Source organism: Ascidia mentula, chromosome 4 (assembly GCF_947561715.1).
Source record: "Ascidia mentula chromosome 4, kaAscMent1.1, whole genome shotgun sequence".
NCBI lineage: Eukaryota > Metazoa > Chordata > Ascidiacea > Phlebobranchia > Ascidiidae > Ascidia > Ascidia mentula.
Window position 1 is genome coordinate 14,268,893 of NC_138569.1, and position 12,217 is coordinate 14,281,109.

Sequence of the window (12,217 nt, forward strand, 5' to 3'; positions counted from 1 at the left end):
AAACCAATCGACTTAATCCTTTTTTCTGTGGTTGTATTTACTTATTTCTCACAGAAAGCAAATTGGAGGTGTACAAATCCGTTTATTATAGAATAGCAAGCTGTGCATGGCGAAAATCGTGGGGCTAAAAATCAAATTTTCTTTAAAAAGCATTTTTTTGCTTTACATTATCATAAATCTTTCCGTGTTAAACTTCTTCTGTATTACTTTCTTTCTCTTCTTCTTGCACATCTTGTTTCACCTCCGAACTCTCATCAACATTGGTGTGGTCTTCATCAAAACTAAACCGTAGCATATAACGTAAAAACCTCAGCAAGAACATTCAGATTACATGTTACCAAAGTACACTCGTAACAAACGTAATTTCATAAAAAATGGTAATTTTAAATGCTTTGAAACACAATTATCAATTATATTTGTGTTAAGTGAGTTGTAAAATTACATCCAAAAACAAGCCAACCTGTGAAAACATGCCAGTCGTTTACTTTACCTCTCTTTATTATCCTCATCGACCGCCTGATTGTTTTCATTTAAAACTTTATCAATTCCTTCCTCTTTTTTCGCTTCTCCCTCTTTTGGCGGTTCTTCACCTTCTTTCGTTTCTTCCACTTCTTCACCTTCTTTCGTTTCTTCCACTTCTTCACCTTCTTCACCTCCTTCCGCATCTTCCACTTCTTCACCTTCTTTCGTTTCTTCCACTTCTTCACCTTCTTCACCTCCTTCCGCATCTTCTACTTCTTCACCTTCTTCCGCTTCTTTCGCCCCATCCACCACTTCCGCTTCTTCCGCTTCGTCCGCTTCTCCCGCTTCTTCCGCTTCTTCCGCTTCTTCCGCCCCATCCACTACCTCCGCTTCTTCCGCTTCTTCCGCCCCATCCACCACTTCCGCTTCTTCCGCTTCGTCCGCTTCTTCCGCTTCTTCCGCTTCTTTCGCTTCTTGCATATTTAGGGGCTTTTCCGCATTTCGCATTCTACATTGGCACTTAGTTGTTAGACATGCTTTATTATTTATATCTCAAAAAGAGATTATTGTGGGGGCATTTCCTCTCTGAAAATGACCTACGTTTCCATGAATGATGTGTCTTCATGAGTCTGGAACTCATCATTGTGTTCATCTTCCATGTTTTGTAAAGCGTCCTGGTTTAAAGAAATCCCCATGTCTTCCAACGTGTTACTTTGTCTTCCAAGGCTGCATAAATATGCAGTTTTGTAAAAATTACAAGTCCGAAAGCAAGCCTTCTTACCTGTCGCCATAACGACTCCTACATCGCAAAACGCATCTTCTCGGTTTGGGAAGAATACACCTTCCGCCACACGTGGCACTTCGAATGACGTAAGCACTTTTTAGACCGTACCTTCCACGTCCTCTGCATTTTCTCCACCCCCAGAGGCAATGTCGAGGTTTACAGCAACTCTTTCTGCACACTCTGGTTTCCTAAGCAACACAACGGGTGTTTATCACGCACAGTAACCGCGAATCATCCAATTCCTACTCTCAGCGAAGGACATCGGTTTCCGCCGTGTTTGGGTGTGCTTATTATACTTCGTGTGCGGAATTGTACAGTCTTTCCAAAAATGCAACTACTCCAAAGACCCCATGCGGAAACCCTGCAGTGAACTAGAAACAGGAATTTTGAAGTATAATTTAACACTTGATGGCATCAAAGAGCACGAAACGCACCTGAACAATGTATTCCAGAGCAACGACCTTTCGGTATTTTGCACATTCTACAACGGTTTAAACTTATTAGTTTGTAACGCTTCGCACCAATTCCACACTTTGCGCTACATCCCAAGTACTTCCACACACACAATTCTTTTTTACCCACGCATTTCCTTGTCTCCTGCAACCAAAATATTTGTTCTCAAAAACTATTGTCACAAAACTACATTAGTTACTCGTGTTGTTGGGCAAGGAGTTCCGCCATATCTAGGTAAACTCTTTATTTTCCTGGTTCGTGTTTGTTTTCCATTCTTGCCACAAGTATTTGAACACGAACTCCATGGCGTCCAGTTGTGTACTTGACATGCAACTAATATAATAGAACATGAAATTACTACCTGACCAAAACTGTAAAAAGAAGACTGTTTATTCCGGTTCGATTGCGTACCTGGGCATGATTTTAAATTGCATTCGTGGATTGGTTTAACGCATCTACCGCCACACTTGTTCGTTCCGGTTTTAATTTGATGATAACGACCGCGACCACACGTAGTACTGCAGGCCCCTCGTTTCCACGTACAGTCTTTTCGCACACAGGGAGGTACGTATCTTCTGCGGCGTCGTCTCCGTCTTCTTCTCCTATAAAACATTTTTTCGATTACATAAATTTACAACAATATTATTACATTCGAAAAAACTACAACCAAAACCCGAAAACAGGAGTTAAACACAACACAGGTAAAGTAAGATAGGACATTTTACCATGAAGATCCTTGATGAACTAGAAATATCACCAGCAAAATAAGCAGCACAAACTGTGTCCTCCTCATTGTGTTGTCTGACGATTACTGGCTCATCTCACTCATGCTGTCACCTAAAAATGCTTCGCTTATTATCTCTTTTCTGCGGATGCTTGACACAACAAAAAAAAATAAAACACATGGATCCACGCAACGGTGCCACAGGATGCAAAAAGGATATAGTTAGTAGATCTGAATGGTGTTTACCTAACAACCAAAGCATCCACTGAGTGAGGTTAAAACAGCTGCAATAGCGACATAGCAAAACATTTTTGTTGTGAGGGCGTATTTTGTTTTCCACACTATAATATCCATTTGATGAATCTATTCTAAAACAGCAGTGGGCGGGAAATCAAAAAGGAAATCCAATATAACCGTTTAAGACACAAGCAAAACATTCATAGCCTCAACCAACGTCCCAAACTCCGGCGGCTTTTGTGACAGTTTGTAAGCGAGATTTCGAAATATCTGTGCCTTCAGTTGGACTGTGTAGGTTGTACGCACGTTCGGCACCTCACACCGCTTCATACGTTTCTCCAGTACATCGATTTGTCAAAATAAATAACAAAAAATATTATCCCGTTGCAATAAAATAAATTTAAAAGTACTTCTGATGGTCACCTAACCGGTGAATCAACATGCTTACATTCGGAACGGAAACTAACCACCTTTTGGTAAACTAAAATACTCTTGTGGTATGTTTGTATGTTACATAGTTTTTGCATCTTGTTTGGTACATGGTTAAGTTAAAGTGTGGAAAATTTACAAAAAATGACTGCAACAGACGATTTTAGGAACTACTATTTTTAGAATGTCTCAATTAGATTTTGAATATAGTCTGCAACAATTTCCTGTCCTGTGTGCGAAATACACGCTTGTCGGAGAAAGGAGTCTTAGACAAACTTGCGAGCTAGCAAGATAATGGATTAGTGTGTATATTTAGCCAACAGCTGGGATTCTTGGTGAGACAAGCTGGTTGGCCAAATTGCAATTCGCCCACGAAAGAAGACTATGGCAGTAACGTAACGATGGCATGATATGAGAATTAGGAGGAAGTCAGATCATGCATGGAGTTGCGCAAGACCCACAAAAGCATAAACGCAGTTGGTCTTCAGGATATATTGACAAACACAAACGCCGTCAAAAATCTATTTATTTCGAACGTAAATGTGACTGAAAGCTTTTAACACACAATCAAAAGTATAGCTTGGTGCGTTGTCCAAGCATCCACCATCATTGTTTTGTTTCTGCTGTTGTCATTTCAGGACGTTTGGTCGATGTTGTCTTAAATTCATTCAGTCTGTTAAAGTAGTAGCTATACACGAAAGTGGATCTATTCAAAAGCTACAGTTCAGTATGGATTATACATAATGCAATAACATAGATATGTCTCAACTATTTGCCAAACAATCTTACAAACAAAGAAAAACTTCTTCGACAAACCTTTCATCCAAGTTGTCATCCGCTTCGGCTCCACGGTTAGAATTTGGTGAGCCAGCGTCTCTACAAACAAACAATTATACATTGTTCTGACAAAATGCACAAGGTTTCAAAGTCACAAAGTTTAACAAAACGGTTGAAAAACTGCATAAATGTATAATAATGTGAGCCCGCATTTCCAGTGTATTTTAATAATTTTTGTCTTAATACTTGGAACGTCAATCAAAGGTAAACTAGTCTTACAAACACGTTATTGACAGTTCGTAAATAGATAGTAATAGAATTACAAACCTGCCACTTGAAGACAGGGAGCAATGCCTCGCCTTCGGTAAACGGCATTTTCGGCGGTCAGAAATGACCACAGGAGACTTTAGGGCAAACCCGGGCAAAAGCATTTTAATTGGACCCCATTTCTGTACACACAAACCTCGTTTGCGATTTTTACACAATCGTACTTCCTAAACAAAAGTAGAGTTTGGAAAAAAACAACTAAGTACTGCTGCATGAAAAATTCTTGCCTTTAGAGAGGGACATTTTTTACCACCATTCTTCGGTGCGGTTACAATGATACGCGTGCGCCATTGAAAGAACCGATGCAACCTACAGGTAGTCCAATGGCCCCATCCAGATACTTTGCATTTAACTTTATGCACGCACAAAAAGCATCAGGTTAAAACGATAACATAATGGTCATTTATGTTAACAAAAACCATAATAATCATTAAGAGCTGCAGACAGATGTGTACACTGTTTCGATCTATTATGTTTCATCGGTGTAGCTGGTGATTGAGCACTGGGCTAGTTTTAGGCTAGCAGGCACACAGATTGCTAATTTGTGGAAACCTTTGGGTCATTCGTCGATCCGTTGGGTACCCAACAAGGTGCCAAACAAAAATGCGACGAACCACCGTGGAGCGCAATATGACCAAACGACTGCTTGGTATCTAATAGTGTTATTCGTGTCTCCTCGTTGTGTTATCTCACCATTACTGGCTCATCTTTCACCTAAAATAGCTTCGCCTAACGTTTCTTCTGCGGATGTTTGACACATCAAACACATGGACCCACGCAACGGTGACACAGGATGTTTTAGATCTGAATGCCGTTTACCTAGCGATAGGAGTATCCTCTGGGTAAAGTTGAAACAGCTGCTATAGCTACCTAGCAGCACATTTTTGTTGTGTGTGAAGTTAGACTATGGGAGTAATGTAACGATGACATGAGAATTTGGAAGTAGTCATATCGGGCATGCATGGAGTTTCAAAAGACTTGTACCACCCTTCAGATGCAACCCGGAACAATTATCATCAAAATCTAGTTTATATTGACATACACAAACGCTGTCAAAATCGCTTTTACAGTATACATTGATAACAGTATTTACATGGGAGTCGAGGCACCACCTGTGTGAATTTAAGCCAATAAAAAAATATTTTCATTCTACACTAAAATCACAAAAAAAACATAGTTTGCGGATGCACCCACGGAAAAGCAGTGGGCGAGTAATAACTGAGCATGTCGACTCTCAGAGTCACAACATAAATATTTAATAAAATAACAAAGTAAATTACTTGATTAGACATCAGTTCCATTTTACAGGGCTTCAAAATGTTCACCCTATGTTCTTACCAAGTACGGTCGAGGATAACTTTGCTTTATGGACCTAATATTTATTGACAATTATCATTATTTTTGCTGCACATGTCTCTGCTTTTGTAGCATTTGAAATGGTGAAGGTGCTGTAGTAAGAGTCACACCATAGGCCTCTTTCAGGGCATTAATGCTATAGATGCCATAGAACAATAAAAACAAATTTCGTGAATTTTTTGTAATGTTTATTACTCCCTTTAACTGCCTGGCGACGTGTTTTGCTTTTGTTGTGCTTGGATTACTGTACCACGTTAACTCATGCAACCTCCCTTTACGTAGGTACATTCTAAAAGACATGTCTGTTGCCCTCAACTGAAGTAGTAATATTAACAACAAAACTGTGCCGAAAATCCTCTTTGCGCACCCCATTTTCCAAAACATTTTTTCTCGCATGCAACCGTTATTTAACAAGCAAATTAGCCCTCAAAATTATTGTACGAAAGATTCCAACCTCTACGAACTCTGTTTAGCTACTTTCAATGATTAGCGATAAAAATTTAAATGGGATCAATTAAAGGACAGTCTACTGTTTATTGTTCTTTGATAAATAGGCGAAGGCAAACATACACCTGGACAAATTCGCGTGAAACTACAATATTTTTTCGTATTTATCGTTTCTCTTAGTAGGGTATAATCTCCTTTGAGGACAAACGGATTTCATTCGTATAAAAGCTCTTCATCACTTCCTGCTTGCTCTTCCTCGGTGTTAAGAAATTCGTCATTCACATCGGAGCTTGGCACAAAAAAGTACATAATTATTTTCAGCAAGAAAAAAGGAGCAATTATTGATTGGAAAAAGAGCAATTATTGACTTATTTATATGAGTCCACACCATACTTATTTTTATTTTCACATATAATTCGCGTTAATATATCTTTAAAAACACAGCATGCAATATAACTATTACTTTGCCTTGTTGCCATCATTTGAGTTCTGTTCGCCTGGACTTATGTCTGACAAATCGTCTTCAGCCAAAACTTCAGTGGCGTCATTCTCGTTGTTGGCACTTCATCAACAAAGAGAAAAAAACATGTCACAGCGATTTGATTTTATCGTCACTTTGTTCGACTGTATAAGCTTTGCACATGTCAACAACTTTGATTGATATTTTGGCCGGGCACATTATAATTCCGGAAAAAATATTTATAACAAAACTGCAGCGATTTTGAAGAAAATCGTATGAAGTTGAGCCGTAAGGGAAATTTGCAGTTTTCGCCAATTATGTTTTTGTTTCATATCACATGTTATTAAATTCATCTTTTTGGTCTTCTCCTGAGTCACTTCGCGATGGGATGTTTAAGTCGTTGTCTTCTAATTTGCCATCAACCAAACTTTTCTCATCAAGATCATGCACTCTGTTGGTACAAAATAATATTAGAGAAATCAACCGATAAAAAATCTCTCTATATGCAGCTTGCATGATCTTTTCTACATATTAATGTTCGTAAATCTTAATTTTTAGAAATTGTTTTAAATTTTAGAGCTGCAAGTCAACCTTCGCCTGCACTTTCTCGGTCGAGGGAAGTGGCAAGAGATTCCTCCACAAGACGCTTTTTGAGAGACGTAGGCGGACCGGTAACTGATGGAACCAAGTCGCTTACAATGTCCCCACGCCCATCTGCAGTTAATTGGCTTGCATCTTTTGCATCGTTTTGTCTCCTAAACATGATGGGAGTTGTGTATTTTGTTTCTTATGCCACCGGGTTCACATTAAAGGAAATTTTCTCTATATGAAATGACTTGAGGGAAGATACCTTATTATACTATGAGTTATTAGATGATATTGTGGGAACTATCTGTTTATAGTCGGGAATTGTGACATAGGTGATATGCAGTGACAGCCGAATCTATAACCTGCATACCCGCAGCGCTGGGCATCTCTTTCCGCCAAATTTTGGACTCCGCACAACTGTTCGTGTACGCTGCTGTATGCGGTAAATACGCCCACATAAACTCCATCTGCTCCAGACTGAAACTTTGCAGTTAACTAAAACACAAAACGCAAACAAAAAACTTGCAAATTTACTCGATGTTTTTCATTGCGCTGGATAAATTTATGTTTCTTCGTGTATATGTGTACTAGTTCATACAATATGTTGTTAACTCACACCTGGGCATGGTGACATGGTGCATTTTTTGACTGGAGCCTTGCACAGCCCACAAAGGTTTTTGCTTATCAGTTTGTAAAGTCGTAAACCTTTTCCACATTTTACGCTGCACCCCAACATCTTCCATTTACACGTTTCTGCTCGTCCGGCGCATATTTTTGCATCCTGCAATGCACTTTAACATAAAAAATCGGCGCACAAATGTAAAAAAGTTTTCAAGGAAACATGAAATACCTGTGTCGTTGGGCAAGCTGTGCCACCGTGTTGGTTATAAGTTTTAATCTTCCTTGTGCGAATTTGTGTTCCGATGCTTCCGCATGTGTTGGAACATGAGCTCCATGAACCCCAGTTGTACATTTTGCAGTTCACTTAAAAACAAACAAGATTCATAGCGTAATTTACAATTTATTCAGTGAACCTCTTCAGTTTTAGTGTTTTTTCATCTCCACAAAACCATGTGAGATTGTTATAGTTAAACATGTTAAATTTACATTTATGTTAAATGTATTACATTGTGTCATACATTTAAGTTGATATATTTTAGCGTTATTTTATTCCAGAAAAAGTAATACTTAGTGTGTATACCTGGACATTTCTTCGGAAAGCAGCCCACACGTGGTTTTGTGCATGATCCGCCACAACTATGTCCCCTGGTTTTGGTGTATTCATAATACCCACGACCGCATGTCACACTGCAAGCTCCTTTTTTCCACAAACAATTTTGTCTGACGCACCGTCTTCTCCTGCGTCGCCTGTACGCAGTAAAACTGTTGTTGAAGTAACCCGTACTTAGTATTACCATTCGAACATATAAGCATATGTGAAAAAAATAGTCAAAATAATTTACGGAGTGCTTCTTACGGCACAAAACTATTTATTCAGAGGTTTGTTGAAAAACGACCGTAACGTCGATAAGAATAAATACTTTTACGTTAGATGGGCATCGAATGGGCTGTTGATATATCTAGAAGCATCAGTATAACAAATTGTTTTGGGGTTTAATGTCCACAGAACAACCATACTTATGATTGAAATAATATACGATGCGGCAATCTTTAAACAGACCCGAAAACTTTATTCTATAACTTACAATATTGTTGAACAATCATTCAATCGATTACTAAAGTGTGTAACAAACTTTAAAAAAGGAGAAATATTTAACAAACCACGAAGATGAGGAATGAATAAGTGCGACTAGCACAACTGCAACCAAGAGGACTTTAACAATGCATCGCATATTGTCTGATTTGGGTCCAGTGCAGCCCTAAATATCCTACAGAAAATATTTTGCCTTCGTTTTATTTCGAAACTAAAAACCATATTACATAAACCGGGGTTATGATGTCTATTATAGCAATGTTCCCCAAACACCATCGCGAACTGCTACCGGTCCATAAACCTTTATTTTCGGAAAAAATCGAAAATCTGCGGTTTATCTTCTAAACTTTGCCGTCCATCAAAATAATGCCTACGTTAAACTGGTCTTTAGTGCAGACAAGGTATGGATCGCTGTACTAAACCGTGAACATACTCGATCTTCACATTAAAACCCAACATCAGCAAACACTGGGCATGCATCATTCTCACTTACACATAAACGCACATAATCACAGTGACCCTGTTTTAAAAGCTTCGATTAATGTTTCCTTTTTTCATACAGATGCTTAAAATACAGAAGTAAACGGATCTTCGTCAAGCATCCACACAAATGTGAGAGGGCGAAAAGAGTTTATTCGTGACATTAACAGGGTTTACGTAACTGGCAAGATATCCAATGTGTGAGGTTAAAATAATTGAGACTCATTTAGAATATTTTGCAAGTGGGCGCTTATTTTCATTCCTACGCACAACAAACTGAGATAAAGTTTTGACAACACAGGAAAGGAGGAATGCAGTGGAAGGAATGAGTGGTTGTTTCCTTTGGCGTCACTGACATCCAAGATGGTTTGAGTTCCCACTAATCAATGAGAATTCCCACTAACCGAATTGTGATATTACCATTTTCATTTCGGAACTAACGCGTTCATGCGACTGATGACAAATGTCGTCTTACAGACCCTTGGCCTCATCTGTTCCAACGCGACCGGGTTTCCCAATGCAATAGCGTTTATATCAGACCGGTTGGAAATTGAACGCACGTCGCCGCTGCATGTTGCGTTAAAAGATAGGCTATACTGTAAAAACGTAAATTAAAAACGCTGCTAAAGTCAAGATAGCTAAGTGTTTGAAAGAAAACTGTGCAACGAGCTTCTCCAGCGGATCGGCGACGCTACACGCCACACAGCAGTTCAATTAACCGTCAGCATGAATATGTTGAAAATGCGCTCCCAATTCTCCCAGGCAGTCGCCAAGCACGCAGAACACAACACACGCTTGTATCCTATGAGAAGGAATGACCGGCGCCACATCAAGGCGTAGAAAAAGGAGCGATGTCCATTTAAAACACAAAGAAACGTAATTATAGATACAGTTTGCAGACATGGCAAATACTAATACGCTTACCAAACTGTTTTGCGTTCGATGTATAATATCGAATATAGGCTGCCCCTTGTGAGATCACATCCACCAGTTACATTATTCAAATGCCAGTAAAACTTTCCAATTTCACGAGGCACAGTTAACAGTCATAACCATGACTCACGCTTACAACTAAAGCCATATTCAAATAGAATCTTTTTAAACACATAACAAAAACTGACAGCAGAAGAACAAGCAAACATAACCACGCGGTCGACACGCGCACGGCTACTGCGCGTTAAACTCAGAAAACACGACAGAGAAAAGAACAAAACAACTAACTTGAAATAATATACGATGCGGCAATCTTCACAAAGACCCGAAAAAACTTTCTATATAACTGAAAATATTGTTGAACAAACATTCAATCGATTACCAGTGTATGACAAAATTTAAAAAAGGGCCAGGCTCATATTGCCTGGTTTGGGTCCAGTGCAGCCCTAAATATCCTACAGAAAATATTTTGCCTTCGTTTTATTTAAATTCAAAACTAAAAACCATATTACATAAACCGGGGTTATGGTGTCTGTTGTAGCAATGTTCCCCAAACATCATAGCGAACTGCTACCGTTCCAAAAGCCTTTATTTTCGGAAAAACTAGAAAATCCATGTTTTCTGCAGTTTATCTTCTAAACTTTGCCGTCCATCAAAGGAATGCCTACTTTAAGCTGGTCTTTAGTGCAGAAAAGGTTTGGATAACCGTGAATATACTCGATCTTCACATTAACACCCAACATCAGCACACACTGGGCAAGCATCACTAAATACTCTCACGTACACATAAACGCACATAATCACTGTGAACCTGTTACAAAATCTTCGATTAAGGTTTCGTTTTTTCATGCAGATGCTAAAACAACAGAAGTAAACGGGTCGTCGACAAGGATCCACACAAATGTGGTAAACACTTAAACCACCTCACGGACGGGCGAAACGGGACTTCCCCGTTTCTTGTGTTGCTACTCAACATTAGTTTTCACGAAGACTTTGCAATATTATAACTCTAATATTTAGTTTGTTTATGCAAAAACGTTGTTACACACTAAGAGCATTTTGTTTTTTGGTAGATTTGCCTAGACCAAGAATTTTGATACTTTAGGACGTGTGTAGCATTGCCGAAGCATGTGTTGAACGAAACAAACGTTTCGTTGATGAAATATGTTTTGCTTGCTTTTAAAATACCTCTATGCAATGCCTTGACAACTATTTTAGTTCAGAAAGAATGATATTTCCAACAAACATGTGTGAAAAGCTAGTTTAATATATCACGAAAACCGGGGAAATCCCGTTTCGCCCGTCGGTGAGGTGGTTTAAGTGTCAACCAAAATGTGACAGGGTTTAGAGAGATCATTCGTGACATTAACAAGGTTTACGTAACTGGCAAGATATCCAATGTGTGAGGTTAAAATAATTGAGACTCATTTAGGATATTTTGCAAGTGGGCGCTTATTTTCATTCCTACGCACAACAAATCACAAAGAACACATTTTGCGGATGTGCGGCGAAACAACAGTGAGTGGTGACAAAAAAATAATAAAATAAAAGTTACTTGCTCTTTGGTACCAACTTGCAGAAGCCTTTTTTAAATAATGACAACATATGCAAAAGTTAGCACCATTTTCTAGAGGGTCGTTACATTTTGTATTGCCAGCAGGGTCTAATATCCGTTGACTATACTGATTAACACACATTTTGTTGAAGACGTCACTGAACTGTATAAACCACAGTTCGGTCATTTCTGTTTTCCAAATCGTTGATTCTGTCATCTTTATAGCCAAGACTGAAGCTTGGGATAAAGTTTTGACAACACAGGAAAGGAGGAATGCAGTGAAGGGAATGCGTGGTCGCTTCCTTTGGCGTCACTGACGATTTGAGTTACCACTAATTAATGAGAATTCCCTCTCACCGAATTGTGATATTACCATTTTCATTTCGGAACTAACGCGTTCATGCGACTGATGACAAATGTCGTCTTGCAGGCCCTTGGCCTCATCTGTTCCAACGCGACCGGGTTTGCCAATGCAATAGCGTTTATATCGG

The 12,217-nt window shown here is 39.0% G+C and overlaps 2 protein-coding genes across 2 annotated transcripts; both read right to left on the minus strand.

Moving 5' to 3' along the window:
* Positions 1-62: 62 nt before the first annotated feature.
* Positions 63-2,555, minus strand: LOC145898472 (uncharacterized). Its single transcript, XM_082986935.1, has 9 exons — positions 2,425-2,555; positions 2,111-2,301; positions 1,899-2,032; positions 1,681-1,843; positions 1,493-1,617; positions 1,244-1,434; positions 1,063-1,188; positions 491-970; positions 63-281 (listed from the first exon to the last, which is right to left on the minus strand). Exons 1-9 carry the CDS (start codon positions 2,490-2,492, stop codon positions 188-190), a joined length of 1,572 nt encoding a protein of 523 aa, XP_082843061.1. The 5' UTR covers positions 2,493-2,555; the 3' UTR covers positions 63-187.
* A 3,512-nt stretch (positions 2,556-6,067) lies between these two features.
* On the minus strand, positions 6,068-9,401 carry LOC145898474 (coadhesin-like). The gene is made up of 9 exons (XM_082986938.1): positions 8,827-9,401; positions 8,246-8,412; positions 7,895-8,028; positions 7,663-7,825; positions 7,415-7,539; positions 7,048-7,211; positions 6,794-6,907; positions 6,460-6,558; positions 6,068-6,285 (listed from the first exon to the last, which is right to left on the minus strand). The coding sequence occupies exons 1-9, from the start codon at positions 8,895-8,897 to the stop codon at positions 6,210-6,212; spliced, it is 1,113 nt and encodes a 370-aa protein (XP_082843064.1). The 5' UTR covers positions 8,898-9,401; the 3' UTR covers positions 6,068-6,209.
* Positions 9,402-12,217: the final 2,816 nt, after the last annotated feature.

Excerpts from the sequence above, each read along its gene's own strand:
- LOC145898472 (XM_082986935.1), bottom strand. The coding sequence starts at position 2,492 with ATGAGGAGGACACAGTTTGTGCTGCTTATTTTGCTGGTGATATTTCTA. Across the intron at positions 1,844-1,898 it reads CTCCTTGCCCAACAACACGA|GAGACAAGGAAATGCGTGGG; the intron begins GTAACTAATGTA and ends TTTTGGTTGCAG. Across the intron at positions 1,189-1,243 it reads AGGAGTCGTTATGGCGACAG|CCTTGGAAGACAAAGTAACA; the intron begins GTAAGAAGGCTT and ends ATATTTATGCAG.
- LOC145898474 (XM_082986938.1), bottom strand. The coding sequence starts at position 8,897 with ATGCGATGCATTGTTAAAGTCCTCTTGGTTGCAGTTGTGCTAGTCGCA. Across the intron at positions 7,212-7,414 it reads AGAGATGCCCAGCGCTGCGG|GAGACAAAACGATGCAAAAG; the intron begins GTATGCAGGTTA and ends CATCATGTTTAG. Across the intron at positions 6,286-6,459 it reads AATGATGGCAACAAGGCAAA|CTCCGATGTGAATGACGAAT; the intron begins GTAATAGTTATA and ends TTTTGTGCCAAG.